Source organism: Schistocerca nitens, chromosome 3 (assembly GCF_023898315.1).
Source record: "Schistocerca nitens isolate TAMUIC-IGC-003100 chromosome 3, iqSchNite1.1, whole genome shotgun sequence".
NCBI classification, from domain to species: Eukaryota; Metazoa; Arthropoda; class Insecta; order Orthoptera; family Acrididae; genus Schistocerca; species Schistocerca nitens.
This window is the reverse complement of record NC_064616.1, coordinates 277,963,136-277,986,041: the sequence shown is the minus strand read 5'-3', so window position 1 is coordinate 277,986,041 and position 22,906 is coordinate 277,963,136. Positions and strand designations below refer to the sequence as shown.

General features: G+C 43.8%; 1 protein-coding gene across 1 annotated transcript in view; it reads left to right on the top strand.

Moving 5' to 3' along the window:
- The window catches only part of LOC126249178 (protein tipE), a 509,628-nt gene that overhangs the window by 185,105 nt on the left and 301,617 nt on the right, over nucleotides 1-22,906 (top strand). The window contains exon 2 of the mRNA XM_049950833.1: nucleotides 11,983-12,471. Within this exon, the coding sequence (XP_049806790.1) occupies nucleotides 11,983-12,471 (489 nt within the window). The remainder of the gene's footprint in view (nucleotides 1-11,982; nucleotides 12,472-22,906) is intronic.

Sequence of the window (22,906 nt, the reverse complement as noted above, 5' to 3'; positions counted from 1 at the left end):
AAAAAGTTGTCTGGTAGAAAGATTGCCAGTTGGCTCGAAACATAATAAAATATAATGTCACTATCTAGAGTATCCAGCTTTTCCCGGGTATGAAGTTATTCCAATCTTCTGCTACCCCATCCCCCTCTGTCTATCTCACCCTACTCCTGTCTGTCCATCTCCCCTCTCCCCCTCTCTCTGTCCATCTGCTCCATCCCATCTCTCTGTGCATCACCTCCTTTCACCCTTTATGTCCATCTCCTCTTCTCCCTCTAAATCCATCTCCTCCCTCTTCTGCCCACTACGTTCATCTCCTCACGACCTCTAAGACAAAATCCTCATTTCCCTCTCTCTGAACATCTCCCCTTTCCCTCTCTCAGTCCATTTCCTCCTCCTCTATCTGTGTCCACCATCTAGCTTCCCTCCTCCCCAGTTTCTCTTACCATTACTAAGTTGTCATCCCCACCCTAAATAGGAGGCTGGTGGTTCTGAAATGGCTCTGAGCATCATCAGTCGCCTAGAACTTAGAACTAATTAAACCTAACTAACCTAAGGACATCACACACATCCATGTCCGAGGCAGGATTCGAACCTGCGACCGTAGCGGTCACTCGGCTCCAGACTGTAGCGCCTAGAACCGCACTGCCACTCCGGCCGGCCGGTGGTTCTCATCTTCACAGTATTTCTTCCCAGATAGTAAGTAATGTGTGTACCAAGCTTGGTTGGAATCGGCCCAGGGGCTTAGGAGGGGCTTTTTACACATGGCATTGCCAGAGTACGCACTTGTCACATATATTTCACATGTATTTAACGTGTTTCACACATATTTCTGCGCATATTTCACCTGTATCTGAAGCAAATTCCACCTTGCACATTTGTTATCACACAGTTCAAACATTATAACGTCGTATCTTCTGAACATTGTGTCGTAAATTTATACAATTTTTCAGCTACAGGGTGACAGTTATTGAACTATATGAAATAAAATCATCATAACGTCTGAACGGTTTGCGTTAGGACGTTCAAGCTGCAAGGCTGGCGGCGGGGCATGATGGGAATTTTACGTTTAAGAAATCTTGAAGATAGTGATAGGCTCCCTGAAAGAGCTGAAAACAAGTAAGTCGCGAGGTCTGGATGGAGTACCAGCTCGGTTTTGCAGAGAATACGCAGCAGCATTCGCCACTAACATAGCTTTCGTTTATCACGAATCTCTCCTCTAGCGAAAAGTCCCAAGCGACTGGAAAAAAGTACAGGTGATTCCCTTGTATAAAAACGGTAAAAGAACGGATCCGAATAATTACAGACCCATATCCTTAACATCGGTTTGCTGCAGGATTCCTGAAAATATTATGAGTCAGAGTATAATAAATAATCTTGAGATGGAAAAGCTTCTGTCCACAAATCAGCGCGGATTTAGAAAGCATCACTCATGTAGAACTCAGTTTGCCCTTTTCTCGCATGACATCCTACGAACCATGGATGAAGGCAACAGTAAGATCGCATTTGCCTAGGATTCCGGAAAGCGTTTGACACGGTACCATACTGCAGAGTGTTAACGTAGGTACAAGTATATGGAATAGGTTTCCAGATATAAGAGTGGCTCGAAGACTTCTTACGTTATAGAACAATGTAAGTTGTCCTCGACGGTGAGTGCTCATCAGAGACAATGGTATCGTCTGGAGTGCCCAAGCGAAGTGTGGTAGGACCGCTCTTATTCCCTATATACATAAATAATATGACGGACAGGGTGAACAGCAATTTGCGGCTGTTTCTGACGGTGCTGTGGTGCACGGAAAGCTTGCTGTAAAAGTGGGAAAACGTAAGTTAATGAAGACGAAGAGGGAAAGCAATCCTGTAATATCGGAATACAGCGTTAGTAGTTTGCTGCTTTAGACAGTTGTATCTGTTTAATACCTAGAGGTAACGTTAAGAGAGCGATATGAAATGGAACGAGCATGTAATGACGATAGTAGGGAAAGCGAATGGTCAACTTCGGTTGATTGCGAGAGTTTTAGTAAAGTGTAACACAACTACAAAGGAGTCAGCGAATAGATCACTAGTGCGACCCATTGTCGAGTACATCAGATCGGATTAAAGGGCATCAAGGTAATTCAAAGGAGTCGTGTTAGATTTGTTACCGATAGGGGATCTCAAGTTGATTCCGTATTTCTAGATTTCCGGAAAGCTTTTGACACCGTTCCTCACAAGCGACTTCTAATCAAGCTGCGGGCCTATGGGGTATCGTCTCAGTTGTGCGACTGGATTCCTGATTTCCTGTCAGGAAGGTCGCAGTTCGAAGTAATAGACGGCAAATCATCGAGTAAAACTGAAGTGATATCAGGTGTTCCCCATGGAAGCGTCCTGGGACCTCTGCTGTTCCCGATCTATATAAATGACCTGGGTGACAATCTGAGCAGTTATCTTAGGTTGTTCGCAGATGATGCTGTAATTTGCCGTCTAGTAAGGTCATCCGAAGACCAGTATCAGTCGCAAAGCGATTTAGAAAAGATTGCTGTATGGTGTGGCAGGTGGCAGTTGACGCTAAATAACGAAAAGTGTGAGGTGATCCACATGGTCCGCAGCTCGTGGTCGTGCGGTAGCGTTCTCGCTTCCTGCGCTCGGGTCCCCGGGTTCGATTCCCGGCGGGGTCAGGGATTTTCTCTGCCTCATGATGACTGGGTGTTGTGTGATATCCTTAGGTTAGTTAGGTTTAAGTAGTTCTAGGGGACTCATGACCATAGATGTTAAGTCCCATAGTGCTCAGAGCCATTTTTTGATCCACATGAATTCCAAAAGAAATCCGTTGGAATTCGATTACTCGATAAATAGTAAAATTCTCAAGGCTGTCAATTCAACTAAGTACCTGGGTGTTAAACTTACGAACAACTTCAGTTGGAAAGACCACATAGATAATACTGTGGGGAAGGCGAGCCAAAGGTTGCGTTTCATTGGCAGGACACTTACAAGATGCAACAAGTCTACTAAAGAGACAGCTTACACTACACTCGTTGGTCCTCTGTTAGAATATTGCTGCGCGGTGTGGGATCCTTACCAGGTGGGATTGACGGAGGACATCGAAAGGGTGCAAAAAAGGGCAGCTCGTTTTGTATTATCACGTAATAGGGGAGAGAGTGTGGCAGATATGATACGCGAGCTGGGATGGAAGTCATTAAAGCAAAGACGTTTTTCGTCGCGGCGAGATCTATTTACGAAGTTTCAGTCCCCAACTTTCTCTTCCGAATGCGAAAATATTTTGTTGAGCCCAACCTACATAGTTAGGAATGATCATCAAAATAAAATAAGAGAAATCAGAGCTCGAACAGAAAGGTTTAGATGTTCGTTTTTCCCGCGCGCTGTTCGGGAGTGGAATGGTAGAGAGATAGTATGATTGTGGTTCGATGAACCCTCTGCCAAGCACTTAAATGTGAATTGCAGAGTAGACATGTAGATGTAGATGTAGGTTTGATCAGGATGCAAGTATGTCATAGATGCTTCATGAACCGAAGTGGGAATCCCTGGAGAGAAGACGACGTTAATTTCGTTAGACACTATTGAGAAAATTTAGAAAACCGGAATTTGAAGCTGACTGCAGAACAGTTCTACTGCCACCAACGTAGTATTCACGTAAGAAGTGCGGAAACAAGTTAAGAGAAATTACGGCTGTTTTTCCCTCGCTCCATCTGGGAGGGGAACAGGAGAGTAAAGGGATAGTATTGATAGGAGCCACACGGTGGCTTGCAATGTGTGTATGCAGCTGCGGATGTACATAAAGTCGTATCCGCTCGTGATATCCATAAAACAGGAGTAAATGAATTCTACTAAATCTGCAAGCAGTTGAGCGTGAAACATCTACAAATATAAGGTATACTGTTATTCACCTATGAACGAAGTCAAGCAGTAGCACTTCTTTCACATCAAAAGAAACTGTATTATATCCGCTGACAGACACTGTTGCGATATTTCCTCTGGCACTGCGAAAGCATTTTTTTTTCAGCTGAAAGTCCTCATTAATTTGTTGTGTGATGGAATATAAAATCAAATATGAATGCAGATAGCTACGACCAGCCACTGGTGGAAATGTGAAGTGTTGCATCATAAAGCACAATTACGGTATTTATCAACTCTGTGACGATGTCCGTCACATAACCGGTATTAAAAGATTAAGCATTCATTCCATTTGAAACTGATTGCGGTGGTGCTCTCAGCTTATGCTTTTTATTTTAGCTAATCGGAATTTATTTATTACAAATTATTATTAGCTGAGAGGGCGGCACACTTAACATTAGCGTGTAATCAGCTTGGACCGTGTTGCTAACTAACTGGCGTTTGTTCTAATACGAACTGTATTGATTAAGTGTTCGATTTGTGTTCGTAAGTTAATATTATTTTGCAGGATTATACGACTCAGTGTTAGACGTCAGCGCTTTCGCTTCTGACCGACTGCCAGGCTGTTCCATTGCAGATATGTCGCTCGGTTTAGTTTTATAGCGAGCTCTTCCTTTCACTTCACTGCCTCCTCACACGCGTCGCTGGCCTGCATCGTATTTTTCTTCCGAGGCCCGGGACTTCTTCACATCTGCGGTCACTCCTTAACCGCTAAGCGTTTGACTATCGAAAGTTAATAATCCCCCGTACCTAGATGGAATAGTATTATCACCACGATTCGTCAATTGTGTGCGTTAACCAGAGGAGTAACACTGCTGAAAGATTGACTCTAAACTCTGATACTTCTGGCCCATATACATGCATTTATACTACGACTGCTACGAAAATAAATGGTTCAAATGGCTCTGAGCACTATGGGACTTAACATCTGTGGTCATCAGTCCCCTAGAACTTAGAACTACTTAAACCTAACTAACCTAAAGACATCACACACATCCATGCCCGAGGCAGGATTCGAACCTGCGACCGTAGCAGACGACTGCTACGCCGCAGTAAAGTGTAAAATGCTCCTCTGTTCAGAAGGTCCCAAAAAATAGTTAATAGCGATTGTTATCTTTTATAATGAAACTTCAATTACTGTTTTTAAATTACAGTCTGCTATAGCTCCTGTTTTGGAATGGAATTTGTTGTTATTCCAGTCTATTAAAATATGTGTTTCATTCGTAAGGAAACGCTACATTAGGTATTGGCTCACTAGGCGCTGGACCGTCATCTGGATGCTACTCACTCCTACATAATCTCGTAGGAGTACATAATCTCGGTATCGACAGTTGCGCATGGTGGCATTACTCAGAAGCCTTATGTTCTGACTTCAACAGCTGGCTATTCTCAATGACGGGGGAGTAATGTTTGTGGCAAGTAAAGAATGGATTCAGCGTCTTAACTTAAGTACACTGCCGGAAAAATATAGTACACCTGGAAAGAGGACGTCGATTTTGATCCGATGACGGCGGTTTCAACCTCGTCCGCCAACAGACGGCATATTGGCATAGCTACAAGACTGACATCTGCGTCTAACCTTTAATAGGGAATGCTCACAGAAGGATTAGTGTGGTGCAAATGTGTGAAGCATGCAGGCAACCATGGCACGGAGACGCACTCGTGGTTCCTACAGCCAACTTAACAAGTTTGAAAGGGATCGAATCGTGGCCTTACGAGTGGCGGGATGATTCTTTTGGAGAACTGCCGCACAAGATGGACGTGCTGTGTCGGATGTGCAACGATGCTGGTACCAGTAATCACGTGCACGTTCTCACACCTGTAGACGATGTTCTGGACGTCCACGCAGCGCAGACGCTCGCCAGGATCCTACAGCTACTACACCACAGTTAAAAGGGCTTGTCATTGCAGACGCGTCAACATTAGGAGTTGCGAACCGATTATTAGCAATGGGACTACCGGCACGCACACTTCTAGCCCGTCTCTATTTACGTCAAAATATCGACGTGTGCGACCCGACCGGTGCCGTCAGAGGATCACTTGGAACACGGATTGGCGGCCGTAGTCTTCAGCGATGAAAGCAGATTCTGCCTGGAGACAAATGATAGTCATTTGTGCGTACGACATAGACCACATAGACCTGTGAGTGCTGTATAGTAGAGCGCATTCGTCCACTACACACTGGCCCCAGTCCACGCCTTAAGGTGTGGGTACGGTAAAGCCGTCGGCACACGGACTGCATCCGAATGTTGAGCGTTGAGCGTGCCGAGTTTCTGATGTCATAGCGTGGAATAGCACGTTCTGGACTCTTCCCGAACGTGCAGGGCAATATCTAGCAGGTCAGATATTCTGAGCGTGCGGCTGAGCGTTGACCAATGAGATGGCACAACGCCACCTGCGTCACATGCACGCCATCTCCCTTCAGCACAGAGTTGTGATGCGCCATATTGGCATTCATTTCAAGGCTATATGTAGATATGCCATGCCGTTTATGAGCACCAGCAAATTGAGAATGGGTCAAATGGCTCTGAGCACTATGGGACTTAACATCTGAGGTCATCAGTCCCCTGCAACTTAGAACTACTTAAACCTAACTAACATAAGGACATCACACATATCCATGCCGGAGGCAGGATTCGAACCACCAAAAACGCATTTTTCTTGGTACAATTTGTTACAATTAAATTTCAATTAGTAACATAGCTACGATTAGCGCTTTTAGCAACTGGTAATATATTAGGATTGGGTGTACGAGCTTTGATGCCAGTGTAGCGTAGTGAGTAGCATTACCAACTTCTACCTAGATGCAGGAAATGACGTTGGTTCGCGTATCGCGCTAATTTTTTCCCCCTAACATTCGTGTAATAGGTTCTGACGCATTATTATTAGTTTAATATAAGTATATACTATAGTATTTGATGTTATGTAAATATAAGTGCACATTTTTTGGGGAGTTCGATTGGCTTAATCTACAGGATAGCTTGCGCTACTTGTATAACGATATTTTGCACCTTTTTCTTTTACGTTTCGTAATTCACATGTTGTAAAAATTCTGCTACTGGGTGGGAACAGTTATCAAGTAAGAATGACCTTAGGGTTTTACTAAAATGTGAGAATGCTGAAATAATGCTTATCTTATATGGAGAATTATTGCAATATTGTAATAGAAATTTTATAAGTCTCTGTTCTTACTTATTAGACACGCTACTTTCCTTTTCGTCTTAAAACATGTACATGGATATTGAAGTTTCTATTTGTGTATATTACATATAGAACAACGTGACTAGCCTATGGGTAATGGAGGAAATGTGCGTTTTGATAGAGTTAATGCGGGAGTTTTACGCGCACCCGTTTAAGTAAACAGTGTGATTTACGAGCTAGAAACATACCGCAACTGCCGCTGGAGTGCGTTGTGATCGCGTATAGCACGTTGGGGCCCACGTACCGTATGCACAAATCGCATCGTTCCTGAGGGTTCAGCAGCACGTTGAACTCAGCACGCTCAGTGTTAACGTTCGACAGCACGGTCCGTGTGCCGACGGCTTAAGGTACAGCTCTCGTTTACCTTTAGCGTTTCTAGAGTGGGCGTTAATCAGCGCTCGGTACGTGCAGAATTTTGTTAAGCTGGTTATTTGACCGTTATTGCAACAAGAAGGTGATGTGTTGTTTAAATAGTATAACGCTCACCCACACATTGCCCGTGAAACACAAAGTGCTCTTCAAGACGTGTAGCAACTTCCCTGGCCAGCACGATTCCAGGGCAGTATTCGATATCCGTACGATTGATTGGACGAGTCAGCGCCTGCATTGCCGCCTGTGGAGTCTTCACTACATACTGATATGGTGGTATCAGCATGGGTCGATACCTGGTACCACAGAATCGCTTGTGCTATTGATCTGGGAATGAAATTATTTCATATACTTCATATGCACTGTTGCAACGATAGATTTTGAGTGAAATGGAAAGCTCTAAGAAGTTGTACTAATTTTTTTCACGGCAGTGTACATTGCTTCTCTTGTACAGTTCACCACCAATGCGGAAACAATATCTGTCGATCGATGTGACAAACGAAGTGGCTTGTTTCCATCAAATGCCTTCGTGTAATTTTTTGCGAAGTAACACGGGTGCGTTCAGGTACATGGTTATAGTAATAAAGACATAAGCCCTGTCCTCGATAGGATAGTTACGTCGATGCACAAATTCAGCATTATTCTCCTGTACCCGGAAAGCGTAACACTTCGGTTTTAGAATATCGGGTTAGATGCTACGTAATTTGGTCTCTGTTCTATCGTTTGCCACACCACGTCAGAGCATACATACCTAACTTGTTGATCATTCTCCGCCGTTTACCAATCCCCACCAGTTCACAAAACTTTTTTTTTTGACACGCACTTTCGCGAATTACTGTCGTTGAATCACTCTCACATCGATTGTCTATACAACTAATAAAGTTTATGCCACGACGCTATATCACTCCTTCGCAAGGTGACATGTCTCACAGTCACCACGGTCCACCCTCTTCTCTCGAGACACCCTGCTCGCGCTTCCTTATATTGTGCGATAAGGCCATTCGGCTGATGACTGTGCCTTCCACCGACCCTGGATTGCTTCTACACTTTTTCTTTCAACAGGTATTCTTCGATATTATTGAAATACTCTTTAAATACATTTAATGCGCATAATTTGTCAGTCTCTTTTTAATTTGCTTCTCACTTCAGTTCTTCTAAGCAGTTTTTATATTCTCTCTACACGTTTACTTCCAGATTTCAAATTGTCCTACTCACTGCCCCCACCGCCAGCGGGCTTCCGAAACATTACCCCATTTATGCATCCCACTGACGTTATAACAAGGACAGGTCTATCTTCCACAGTTATTTGCCATGAAAACAAAATTTTTAAAAAAGGTTCATCACATTCTAAGTGAAGCATTATCGCTACATTATGTCAGCATCAACTCAAAACCAACAAAAGCCATTACCCTAACATGAGTGAGCGTTGCGAGAGTAAATAATGTACTGAGTTCAAAAAGCAAGTTACAGATGTCGTCCCACACTAAGATCACTCCTCAACAAGAGTGACGCATTGACAGAAGCGAGGGAATGTTTCGGGTTTCCTGCAGACGTAGTTATAAATTTTGAGAAAATACTCAAGGCCAAATTCTGTTCTACAAATAATCGTACCAAAAATCAATGAAGCACATGAACAGGAGACAGCAAATAGGGCAGAATATCCAAAAGTTTGAATATATGTGTTTATGAGAACTTAAAGTGGAAGAAATGTATTACTGAGTTTCTCAAACAATTAAGTTCAGCTAATTTTGCTATTCGTATTATTGCCAGTACTGGAAAGATTTATCTACCGCCTGACTTATCTTGCAAATTTACGCTCAAAAGCGCTTTATCAAATAATTTTCTGAATTTTCTCATCATTTGAATAGGAAGTATTGATTGCTCAAAAGCAAGCCGTAAGGATAATATGTGGTGATCACCTTCGGTTGTCATGTAGGTGCTTCTTCAAGGAGTTAGGAATTTTAACTGAACCATCACAATACACATGTTCCCTAACGAAATTCGTCATAAATAATCCATTACTACGGTTGTTTACGGACACTTGGTGACCATATATGGTGTCATGTATCTGTGTCACTTTGGAAAGTTGTGCAGCATTCAATAGAAGTTGCTTGACTAATGATAGCAATGTGTTACTTTCCGAAGTCCCCACGTAAATTCAGATGTTGGCAGACGACGCTTCATTCCCCTGTCTCTACGCATCCATACCTTGTAGAATTTTAGAGCTGTACATTTGGCGTAGTCAACTGGCCCACTTGTGACAGTTGGCGGCTGATTTAGACTCAGGCATATCTGCAGTTCGAGGTCTTGTACTTCACTTTACTGGCTCTCGGTCATAGCGCCATGGGTTCGTTTCCGGGCCGCGTTGGGTACTTTCTCCGTTCTGGACACAGTTTGTGTGTTGTCATTATCATTTCATCACCATCGTCGCGCAAGTCGCCGAAGTGTCGTCAAATAAAAAGGCACGCGCCAGGTGGTCGAACATCCCAGATGCAGTCTAAAAAATGTTCAAATGTGTGCGAAATCTTATGGGACTTAACTGCTAAGGTCATCAGTCCCTAAGCTTACACACTACTTAACCTAAATTATCCTAAGGACAAACACACACACCCATGCCCGAGGGAGGACTCGAACGTCCGCCGGGACCAGCCGCACAGTCCATGACTGTAGCGCTCTAGACCGTTCGGCTAATCCCGCGCGGCCCAGATGCAGTCTCTCGGCCAATACTGCCAAATGCACATTTCCTTTTTACACGCAGGCACGATGACGCGCACCCACCACAAGTAGTCCACACGTACATGTACATCTACATCTGTACTCTGCAAGTTACCTGACGGTGTGTGGGGCGGTGGAGGTTACCTCTGGTACCACTAACTGATTCCCCCTTCCCTGTTCCACTCGCGAATGGCGCGTGAGAAGAGTGTCAGTCGGTAAACTTATGTATTAATTTTAATTTTTCGAATTTTCTCGTCGTGGTCATTTCGCGAGATATGTGTAGGAGGGAGTAATGTGTTGTCCGACTCCTCCGGAAAGTACTCTCTCGAAATTTCAATAGAAAACCTTTCCGTGATGCATAACGCCTGTCTTGTAGCGTCGGCCACTGGAGTTTGTTGAGCTTGTCAGTAACGCTGTCGTGTCGAGCAAACGCTCCCATGACGAAATGCACTGCCCTTCGTGGATCTTCTCTATCTCTTATCAGTACTCTCTGGTAAGGGTCCCAGACTCAGTAACAATACTCAAGCATCGGTATAACAAGTACCTTGTAAGCCACTTCTTTCGTGGAGGGATTACATTCCCTTAGGATTCTTACACTCAATCTGTCTATCATCTGCCTTTGTCGCTATCAGTTTTATGTAGTCATTCCACTTCAGGTCTCTCTGCATATATTACGGTAGATACTGTTTATAATTGGAAGAAAACAGCCCTCGGTCACAATTTTTAACGAATTAACCGCGTTTCGACACTGCTAGGAGTATCTTCCTCAGAATTCAAATCAAAGAATGGTGTATAACATGGTCACAGAATTACGATTAAATACGCATGATACAGAGTATAAGTACAGAATCATCGTAAAAGATTGGCAGTACATATATGTCATTTATAAAATAATAAATATGCCAAAAGGGCATTTTATAAATGACAGAATCATCGCCAAAAGATTGGCAGTACTTATATGTCATTTATAAAATAATAAATATGCCAAAAGGACATTTTATAAATGACATATAAGTACTGCCAATCTTTCAAAATGATTCTGTACTTACACTCTGTATCATACGTTTTTAGTCATAATTCTTTGATTTACATTCTGAGGAAGACACTCCTAGCAGTGTCGAAACCCGGTTAATTTGTTAAAAATCGTGACCGAGGGCTGTTTTCTTTCAATTATAACTATTCACGGTCCCTGAACGTGCAGCCATGAACAAAATTTTGCGATACTTCCAGAATGAGATTTTCACTCTGCAGCGGAGTGTGCGCTGATATGAAACTTCCTGGCAGATTAAAACTGTGTGCCGGACCGAGACTCGAACTCGGGACCTTTGCCTTTCGCGGGCAAGGCAAAGGTCCCGAGTTCGAGTCTCGGTCCGGCACAAAGTTTTAATCTGCCAGGAAGTTTCATATCAGCGCACACTCCGCTGCAGAGTGAAAATCTCATTCTGGAAACATCCCCCAGGCTGTGGCTAAGCCATGTCTCCGCAATATCCTTTCTCTCAGGAGTGCTAGTTCTGCAAGGTTCACAGGAGAGATTCTGTAAAGTTTGGAGGTAGGAGGCGAGGTACTGGCGGAAGTAAGGCTGTGAGGACGGGGCGTGAGTCGTGCTTGGGTAGCTCAGTTGGTAGAGCACTTGCCCGCGAAAGGCAAAGGTCCCGAGTTCGAGTCTCGGTCCGGCACACAGTTTTAATCTGCCAGGAAGTTTTTGCGATACTGTTTACAGCAATTTGTCATCAATAGTGTAGTTGCACAGTAGTGGATTTCTTCTCCAATGTGTATAAATAAAATTAAAAACTACTGTTTGTACTGAAGACGGGGTGCATTATTTGTTTGCAGGCGGGAGGACCTGACTGGACTGTACAACTGCACTTGGAGCTCATGCCGCGAGGGGTGCACCAGCGATGTGTACTCCTGCACTCACCTGTACGTGAACTACAAGCGACCCCTGTACGAGTACAAGGGAGAGAATGAGAGCGAGGCTGCCGCCGTGCTTGCGGCCGGGCCCGTCGTGTGCGAGCGCGAGGCTGTGCTGCTCGTCAACATCAAGGGCTGCGGCTATCCGCCGGAGGTGGTGTGTGACAACTTCACAGCAAGCTACGGCACCGAGGGCGCCACCTACCCCTGCTACTTCTCCAGGGTCAACAAGTCACAGGTCATCCCGCTGTACGAGCGAGAGCACCACGTGTCCATCATTATCAACTACCTGGCCATACCACTGATCATCACGATTGCGTCGTCGCTGGTTCTGTGCGCCATGCACTGCGACTGCTCCGCCACTGAGCGCTTGCGTCGCTTGAAGTCTCGAGCCACAATGCGTGACTTCAGGTAACTATCTCTGCCATCCGCCTGGATCTTGCCTGATCTAGTAGCGGCTACAATAGTTAGAATTAGAAGTACTTATAGCTAGCCTAAGCTTACTACTAGAATCAAACACCGTGTCAGTCAGCATGTATCATCCGAAGAGCGCTCACGCAAACACCCACACAAGTGCAGCTGCAGAGTATGGGCATGGTCTCTGGCACAAAACCGAGACTAGTATCAAAAGCAAGTTTCACATCACTGGTAGATTAATTTATGCAATGAGCATTTCATCGGTAGGTTTAGCATGCCTCAACGCATTTTCAACCTCAGCCCATCGTAGTTTGACAATATGAATATATTTAAAACATTTCTCTATTACGAGTATTCGAAATTTCTAATCTTCAGTGATAGCAAGTATATTGGGCTATGGACGACTAATAATTCCCGGTATTCCTAGAGTATTTGTAGCCTAATCGGTGAAGGAAGAGCAGCTACTGTTGATTATAAGCAGCATTTCATTTCTGTTGCTTGTAAACTAGCCTTCTTCTTCTTCCTCGTCTCCTTCCTCACCCTCTTCCTCGGCACTTATTCAGCGATGTATCGGAGTTCGCCGCTTTTGGCGTTCTGTCTCCACTTGGGGTGGTTTTGTGCTTGATCAGGGCGAGGACCCGCTGTCTTGATGTCTACATGGAGGGTATCCAGACAACATTGCCTCATTATTTTACCACCGCATTGCAACGAAACTCCAATTTTTCAATCGTGTCTCGATCTGCTTCGAGTACGTGTCCATACAGTTGTGTACCAGCTATGGATCGAAAAATGCGTTGTTGTTGTGGCCGTCACTCCGAAGACTGGTTTCATGTAGCTCTCCATGCCATCTATCCTGTGTGTACCTCTTCATCTCTGAATATCTATTGCAAAATACATCCTTCTGAATCTGCTTACTGTGTTCATCTCCTGGTCTCCCTCTAGAATTTTTTACAGCCCATACTTCCCTCCATTACTAAACTAGAGACCCCTTAATGTCTCAGAATGTGTCTTATCAACCGATCACATCTTTTGGCCTACTTGTGCCACAAATCTCTTGTCTCATCGATTTATTCAGTACCTCATCATTAGTTAAATGCTCTCTCACCTAATCTTCAACATTCTTCTGTAGCACCAAATTTCTAAATCTTCTATTCTCTGTTTGTCTAAACTGCTTATCGTCCACGTTTCACTTCCATATATGGTTCCACTCCATATAAATACCTTACAAAATTACTTCCTAACACTTAAATTTATTTATTCAATGTTTACAAGATTCTCTTATTCAGAAATGCTTACTTTCCCGTTGCCAATCTACATTTATATCTTCTCTGCTTCGGCCATCATCAGTTATTTTGCTGCCCAAATAGCAAAACTCGGCTACTACTTTAAGTGTCTCGTTTCCTAATCTAATTCCCTTAGCATCACCTGACTTAATTCGACTACATTCCATAATCCTTGTTTTTCTTTGTTGTTGTTCGTCTTATATCTTCCTTTCAAGACACTGTGCACACCCTTCAAATGCTCTTTTGCTGTTTCTCACACAATTGAAATGTCATCGGCAAACCTCAAAGTATTTATTTCTTCTTCCGGAACTTAAATTAATACTCCAAGTTTTTCGTTGGTTTCCTTTACTGCTTGTTGAATATACAGATTGAGTTACAGAGGGGATAGCTACAACCCTATCTCACTTCCTTCTCAACCACTGCTTCCTTCCTTTTCATGTTCCTCGATTCTCACAACTGCCGTGTGGCGCTTCTCATGACTGCCGTGTGGTTTCTGCACAAGTTTTAAATAGGCTTTCGCTCCCTGTGTTTTACCCCTGCTACCTTAAAAATTTCAAAGACAGTGTTCCAGTCAACATAGTCAAGAGCTTTCTCTGAGTCTACAAATGTTATAAGCATAGGTTTGTCTTTACTTAACCTATCTTCTAAGAGAAGTCACAGGATCATTATTGTGCCATGTGTTTCTGCATTTCTCGGGAATCCGCATTGATCTTCTTCGAGGTTAGCTTCTACCAATTTTTCCATTCTTCTTAAAGAATTATTGTTGTTATTTTGCATCCATGACTTATTAAACTGATAGTGCGGTAATTTTCAGACCTGTCAATAACTTCTTTCTATGGAGTTGGAATTACTTCATTCTTCTTGAAATCTGAAGGTATTTCGCCTCTCTCAAAAAATGCAGTACACAATTGAAGCACGAACATTTTATTAATTAAAGGAACAGCTTAACTTTCATGGATCGCCCCTTCTGTGGCAGTTTACAATTGTGTGTGGCTGTTTCATACTTGGTGGAAGATTTGTTTCAAGTACATATCACACAAATAACAACTGTGCTGCGAGGTAACAGTTGTCTGACAAGTCCACCCCACAGGGGTGTATAAATAAGTGCAATGTTAACAATCATTAAATTTTGATTTGGTCTAGTTGTGCCACAAATTTCTTGTCTCATCGGTTTATTCAGTACCTCATCATTAGTTAAATGTTCTACTTATCTAATCATCAACATTCTTCTGTAGCCCAAATTTTTAAATCTTCTATTCTCTGTTTGTCTAAACTGCTTATCGTGCTTCAATTATCTTAAGTACAACGAACACTGCCACGAACTGTAGGCTTGGTGCACAACAAAAACTATTCGACTCGCCATTATGACAACAGTACTCTGAACTCACTGGACGACGCTAACTTACTAATAGCTCACGAGGCACACTGTAGGGTCGGATACACAATCATAGCGAGACGACAGGCGGTATATTAGAACTGCCTGGTTGCTGTGCCGTTCATGGGAGAAATTCGCGTGGCGGTTGCGCCTAGGAACTGCGAGAGGTGTGGGCCCCACCGCTGACGCTGCGCAGGCTTGTAATACGAGGTGCATTCAAGTTCTAAGGCCTCCGATTATTTTTATAATTAACTACTCACCCGAAATCAATGAAACTGGCGTTACTTCTCGACGTAATCGCCCTGCAGACGTACACATTTTTCACAACGCTGACGCCATGATTCCACGGCAGCGGCGAAGACTTCTTTAGGAGTCTGTTTTGACCACTGGAAAATCGCTGAGGCAATAGCAGTACAGCTGGTGAATGTGCGGCCACGGAGAGTGTCTTTCATTGTTGGAAAAAGCCAAAACTCACTAGGAGCCAGGTCAGGCGAGTAGGGAGCATGAGGAATCACTTCAAAGTTGTTATCACGAAGAAACTTTTGCGTAACGTTAGCTCGATGTGCGGGTGCGTTGTCTTGGTGAAACAGCACACGCGCAGCCCTTACCGGACGGTTTTGTTGCAGTGCAGGAAGGAATTTGTTCTTCAAAACATTTTCGTAGGATGCACCTGTTAACGTAGTGCCCTTTGGAACGCAATGGGTAAGGATTACGCCCTCGCTGTCCCAGAACATGGACACCATCATTTTTTCAGCTCTGGCGGTTACCCGAAATTTTTTTGGTGGCGGTGAATCTGTGTGCTTCCATTGAGCTGACTGGCGCTTTGTTTCTGGATTGAAAAATGGCATCCACGTCTCATCAATTGTCACAACCGACGAAAAGAAAGTCCCATTCATGGTGTCGTTGCGCGTCAACATTGCTTGGCAACATGCCACACGGGCAGCCATGTGGTCCTCCGTCAGCATTCGTGGCACCCACCTGGATGACACTTTTCGCATTTTCAGGTCGTCATGCAGGATTGTGTGCACAGAACCCACAGAAATGCCAACTCTGGAGGCGATCTGTTCAACAGTCATTCGGCGATCCCCCAAAACAATTCTCTCCACTTTCTCCATCATGTCGTCAGACCGGCTTGTGCGAGCCCGAGGTTGTTTCGGTTTGTTGTCACACAATGTTCTGCCTTCATTAAACTGTCGCACCCACGAACGCAGTTTCGACACATCCATAACTCCATCACCACATGTCTCCTTCAACTGTCGATGAATTTCAATTGGTTTCACACCACGCAAATTCAGAAAACGAATGACTGCACGCTGTTCATGTAAGGATAACGTCGCCATTTTAAGTATTTAAAACAGTTCTCATTCTCGCCGCTGGTGGTAAAATTCCATCTGCCGTATGGTGCTGCCATCTCTGGGACGTATTGACAATGAACGCGGCCTCATTTTAAAACAATGCGCATGTTTCTATCTCTTTCCAGTCCGGAGAAAAAGATCGGAGGCCTTAGAACTTGAATGCACCTCGTATCTTTGCGAAGGTCGACCTCTTGCTGCGAGTGTCGATTGTTGACATTACCGCACATTCCACCGTAGGCGGCTTTCACTCGTCATCTCAACGATCGGTGCCACACCAGGCGTCTGCGAATTTCATCATTGCTCACCTGATCATGAAGTGACAGGCCATAGGTTCACCAAAACATTTAAGTTTCCATTACAGCTAGTCGTTGCTCTGCTTCTTTTGTTGCGAGTCAACATTCTGCACAGTACAAGTAACTAGGCGGATTGCAGAGTGGCGTATTTTCGACGTGTGTTTGTCCAGAATTTCTTTTTTCACAAAGCACACCAGTTATTGGCCACCATTCACGCTCTGCACTGATAACTTTATTTGTGATTTAGGGAATGGATTTGCCGTCATCAGGTATTTTTGAGCAAAGCTACTTGAGGATTTTAGTCATTCGCATATATATAGCGTCGGTCTTGAAAATAGCAATATCATTTCCATCAGCTGACAGGTATTCAGCCTTCTTTGTATTTAGGACTAGTACGGTATGTTGAAGGCGGTTCTTCCATGCTTGGAGTTGTCTTCGAAGGTCATTACAATCTTCAGCAACCAGTTGATCGTCATCACCATACAGTATTGTCTAAAGTGCTAATTTCTGAAGATCTCTGGTGATCGTGTTCATTATTATAGTTAAAGAGGAGGGGAGAAAGGGCAGATTACTGGTGGACACCCATAGCTACGGAAAAGTTAACTTATACTATAATAACAGAATGAACTCCACTTTTACGGTTGTGATAGAGCAGCCGAACTCCTTCAGGTAGTTCCCCAGCTAATTCATGCTGTTGAAGGGCAGTCCGTATGGTATCACATGATACTCGGTCAAAAGTCTTCTTCAGGTAAAGGAAAGGGAAGTGAAGCTGCTTAGATTTTTCATCGATAATCTGTCTCCTTTGCATCTACTCCTGCTATTCTTTCCCTCTACCACCCCGTCAACTCCCGCTTTTAGCAGCGACTCATCTCATAATATGAGCCCAACGATTCTATTTATTCTTGTAATTATTTTCTTCCGCATATATTATTTCTCGATGATTCATTGCAGTACGTCTTCATTACTTACTTGATCGATCCACTTCATACTTCACAGAATCCTGTAATACCACATTTCAAGGACTTTCATGTCTGTTGTCTCCATTTTCACCCATACACAACTATGATCCAAACTCAAATTTCATCGCCTTTTTCTGATCTCGTGGTTTATATTTCCGTAAGATGTGCTACATCCACTGTGCCGCAGCTGTTAGCGTTGCTGGCTGCCGTACTGCCTGTCTTTAGTTCAAACCTGAACACCACCAATTATCTTTAATACTAAGTATTTATTATTTCTGGAAAGTTATCGTAATTTCTTATGTCAGTAATGTTTTTATATTGTGGAACATCGGGTATTTGTATCAATAGCAGCACTCTCTGTCCAAGAGAACAGTTAAATTCTCTCTATAAATTGGTATTGGTAGTAAACGTACATTATTGACGAACCTTCTTCCAGATTTCGACTTTAGTCTGGCTACGACGTGACACTGATTAATTGGTGGACACCCGGGTACTTCGAAACAGCTACATCGCCGTGCCTCGAATTAGACAACGTAAGAGCAGTCGCTTGCACGGACGGGAACTGGAATATGAGCTTTTCATCGTTCTCACGTTCCGTTTAATCAGGAGAGCAATGGATCCAAAAACAGCAGCAAGTCAGCTACACATCACTGATCCATCAGTGTTTTCCAGAGACTCTGACCAGGACCCGACGAAATGGCTGGCTGTTTCGACCGAGTCGCCACATACAACGGGTAGAATGACATAATGTGTGTGGCAAATGTGTACATTCACTTGGACAGCATAGCTGAGTCGTGGATCGAGAACAACAGACAGGAGATCAGTAAATGAGATAAATTTTAGACCGCTTTGAAGGAAACTTTTGGCAACAATCATTGACAGGTCTACACAGTGGAAGACCAGTCGAAGATCACAGCCCAAACTCATAGGGAAACGGCACAGTTCTACGTAGAGAATTTTTTGGCCGTATGCCGTGTTGTAAATCCAAATATGACAGAATCTGAGAAAATCCCACACTTGATCCTGGAGTTGCAGAACACATGTATCAAGCTAGTGTGGGAATGTATGTCACAACAGAGGAATTCTTGAAGTGTTGTCAGAGCATCGACCTTGCGTGTATCATACGCCCAGGCAGTGAGACAAGAGATACAATATTTTATTGCAGACAGAACTCTCGGACAGAGTAAGCAACAGACAGCAGATACCTCAGGAGGCAATAGATAATGATGAAGAAGAGCGGTGTCTATCTTTGGCACCAGCAGCCAACTGGGCCAGGAAGAATGGACTCCGCCAACTTGGACCTATGCCGCAACCATCAAACTACAACCCAGTACCCGGCCAACGAAGGTAAAACCAACTCCCCCGTCAAGTATAAAGCCCCACAGAACAGATGTTCGGAAGACAAAGGACGATGTACGCTATTGCAGAGAAAGAAGACGAGTTTTTGCCGACTCCTACAACGCCAAACGTAAACCGTCACCAGAGTCCTAATCATTCCAGTCAACAGCAGACGATACAGTCGACCTTTCGGACGCAGCCCGTCGCCGTACCCTGGACGAGGACACTCCCCTACATGCCTATGCCGTTCTCCATCACCTACCTGCCCACTCTTTTACCCAACGAATTCAGGAAAACTTTGTGAGGCTGACATCTACATAGGTGAGGCTTTTACAGATGGAAACCCTCCACGAAAGAAAGTTACAAAGATGTCAGGGAATCTCACTGATTTCATCATCGACGGCCAACCTGTAGGGCCACTAGTGAACTCAGGAGCTTAATTTTTAATGTCGGATATTCATCGTCGACTATGTCCATGCGCTGCTACCATAACAGCAAACGCAAGTCACAAACCTGCTATCGAAATGCTAACAGGATCTGACAGTCCACTCGTCGACGAGTGGCAGCCATTCCGTGCCAATTTTACAACGCTTTCAAATCCCGAATGGAAAAAAGACAGACCAAGCGGCTCATGGTAAAACGCTCTATCAACATTCCATCATTCACCAATTAGTCAGCGCTGGTTCAACGTGTCGCCGGCTGAACGACAGGAAATACGGGAGGAAATGGAGAAGATGCTTAAAAGGTGACATCGTTGAACCTTCAGAGAGTACTTGATCCTCTCCCGAGGTCTTGATGAAGGTGAAGGTTGGCTTTTCTGCGTCAACTACCAACGACTGAACTAAATCACGAAAGAAGATGTATACCCATTACAGAACATCGATGAAATTCTAGACTGCTTGAGAGGAGTAAAGGATTTCGCAGCTATGGACATGCATAAACGCTACTGGCCTCCCCCTCCAAGCGAACCCACACAGACACACACACACACACACACACACACACACACACACACACACACACACAAGCATGTCCCTCCATTGCCAAACTGATGATTCCTCCATGACTCAGGATTTGTCCTGTCAAAGAGCCCCTTATTTTAGTCAAGTTTCGCCATGCTCTTTTACTCCTCAATTCGATACCATATATTTTCAGTAGTTAAACAACCTACCAATGTGATTTTCAGCATTCTTCTGTAGAACAAATTTCCAAAAATTTTTATTCTCTTCGTTGTCTGAATTTTCTGTTGTTCACGTTTCAGTTCCGTAGAAGTCTACGCTCCAAAAGAATATTTTCAGAAAAGGCTTCGACCACTTAAAGTTTACATTTAGTGCTAACAAATTTCTCTTTTCAGATACACTTCCCTTCCTTTTTCCAGTCCGTATTGTATATCCTCAATACTTTAGACATCGTTAGTTGTTTTTCTGCCCAAACAGGAAAACTCATCTACTTTCAATGCCTATTTCCTAACCTAATTCACTCAGCATCACCTGATATGATTCGACTGCATTTCGACACCATTGTTTTCCATTTAGTTGAGATTCATCTTACGGTCTCTTTCGAAGACAAGATTCGATTCCGGCCAGTATACTTCTCCGTAATGGAAGCAGTCATGCTAAATCGCGCGGTTACCCGGACGGATGAACGCTCTTGCACTCTTGCACAACACAAAAGTCAGTGGCACATATTCTTCCTTGAACATCTGGTTCACGCTCCACAGCATCCATACAACACCCATAGTCACCCAATAGGTTAGATATTATTGCAGCTAAGTCAGCATCAACCAAGTTGCTATTCGCATCTCATTTTCTTCAGTACAGCACACATTCATCTCATCTGGCAGTATAAATCATTCAGACTCCGCGTTTTCACGACATATTGAAGCTGATCATTTAACATCACACTCCTTAAATTTCACAACGTTAGTATTTTGCATACCATCTAAACTTACACGATCAATTTCTGTCTCAGTATTTTCTGCTCCCTTGCAGACACCACTCTCTTTTAACCTACTTCGCACAAAAGTAGTCACATTTATCGCCAGATGACCAAAGAGGTGCATGTTTTCAACCCACCAATCGTCAAATTCTTGTTGCCTCTTCTCTGCTTTTCTTGATCAGCATCTACTTTCTCTGCCGTATTTGCATGGTCTACTCCCACAGCCTTTCCTTTCTTAGAAGTGTTTGTATTGGCTTCTGGCAGCTGAGAGCCTTGTAATGCTAAAATCTGCAACATTTCCTCCAGGATAGTCCCCTGTGCTACTGCAAAAGACATAGTTGACATCTAACAATTACACAAAAAATAACTAACAAGTAGAGAAAAAAAGAGAACGAATAGGAGAACCATTAAATATACCTCTAAAATAATACTTCGTATTACAATATAATCCTTCTGCCTGAATGCTGATCATGTGTACTAGTTTACATGTTTCACAACAGTCAGCCATACTCTTTACTCACACGAAGAGAGACTGCCCATTCCAAATGGCACAAACTAAGACACACGTTAAAAATTGTGAAACAACGTCACAATTCACTTTCCTCAGACTGAACATACAAACACAATAAAAGACCTCGCACTTGTGAAAACTGTACCAAAATACTCGGTACATCATGGAATACACAAGAGAAAACGAATAACCACTAAAAGCACTCATACTTAACAACACAAAATGCTCTCAGTGTTTCCGACGAACCCTCAGCCCTCTCTGTACACTGGCGCCCCTCATGTCCAATACGTCGACAAATACTACATGTCAAAGTTACTGACTGAGTATAGGGTAACTCGTGGCAGGACACAGTATACAGCTTGCATCTCACTGGCCGTATATAGTTTTCTCTATAGTTACCCTTGAATTGAGACAAAACGCGTTGGCTTTTTCTTTCACAACCAACGCGTGCAGATTTCTATGGCAGTCAGTTCTCCCTACCTACCATGTGCACTTATAGGAATGCCGGAGCTTGGAAAAGTAGGCAGTTCACTCACCACGCTTGTACCGTCGAAGCTACATAACGGAACTGGCGATGATCTCGGAGAAACAGCATCCTTTCGACGAATGGCAGCAGATGATGATGGAAAATTTCCGACACAAAATTTATATAGGCGTCAGGACACAATACTTCCTCCACAGATCACAGCTGTCGATGTTGCAGCCTTCACTTATGACGCCAAAATGTATAGAGATTGAGACGTGACTCCTAGGGTGGCAAATAAGGATGGAGCCTTGTCTCCCCACCGAAAGTGGGCAGCAAGTGTGGTGGTGACTGGAATCGTATGGCGAACCGTCAGTAAACTAGCTCTAGTTATGACAGTTCTTTATTTGTGTCAATTGCAAGGACGGAGCTTAGTCAGAGAAAAAGTGATTGGCCTTAGTGACGTAGGTGTCCGCGAAGGCAATGCATGTGGAAAGCCACAGCTGGTGACATCTGCATAGTCAGAGAAGCTTGATGTAAGCACCGCACTGTTGGTGACGGAGGACCATCGCAGCTCATCATGGCTTGACTGCTCCATAGCCACAGCAACAACTCACCGGGGGTTAGTTGGCGTTTAAATTGTGGTGTCCAGGCTGACCAAAGATGAAGATGTACACCACCCTGGGAGATGGTCACAACGATATACGCCCACAAATGGCAGATGTTAACGACAGTGTAGCTGGGCACAGGCTCGAGATCATGGCACACCAAGGAAGTAGCAGATAACAATACCTACTCACCTAGTAGGTGACCCAGCAGAACGAAAAGCAAAATGACCACATGCATACATCAGTTCAGCCTGGAGTCTGAAACTATTGGCGGTAAAATCATTGATACTGGATGACTGTGTTATC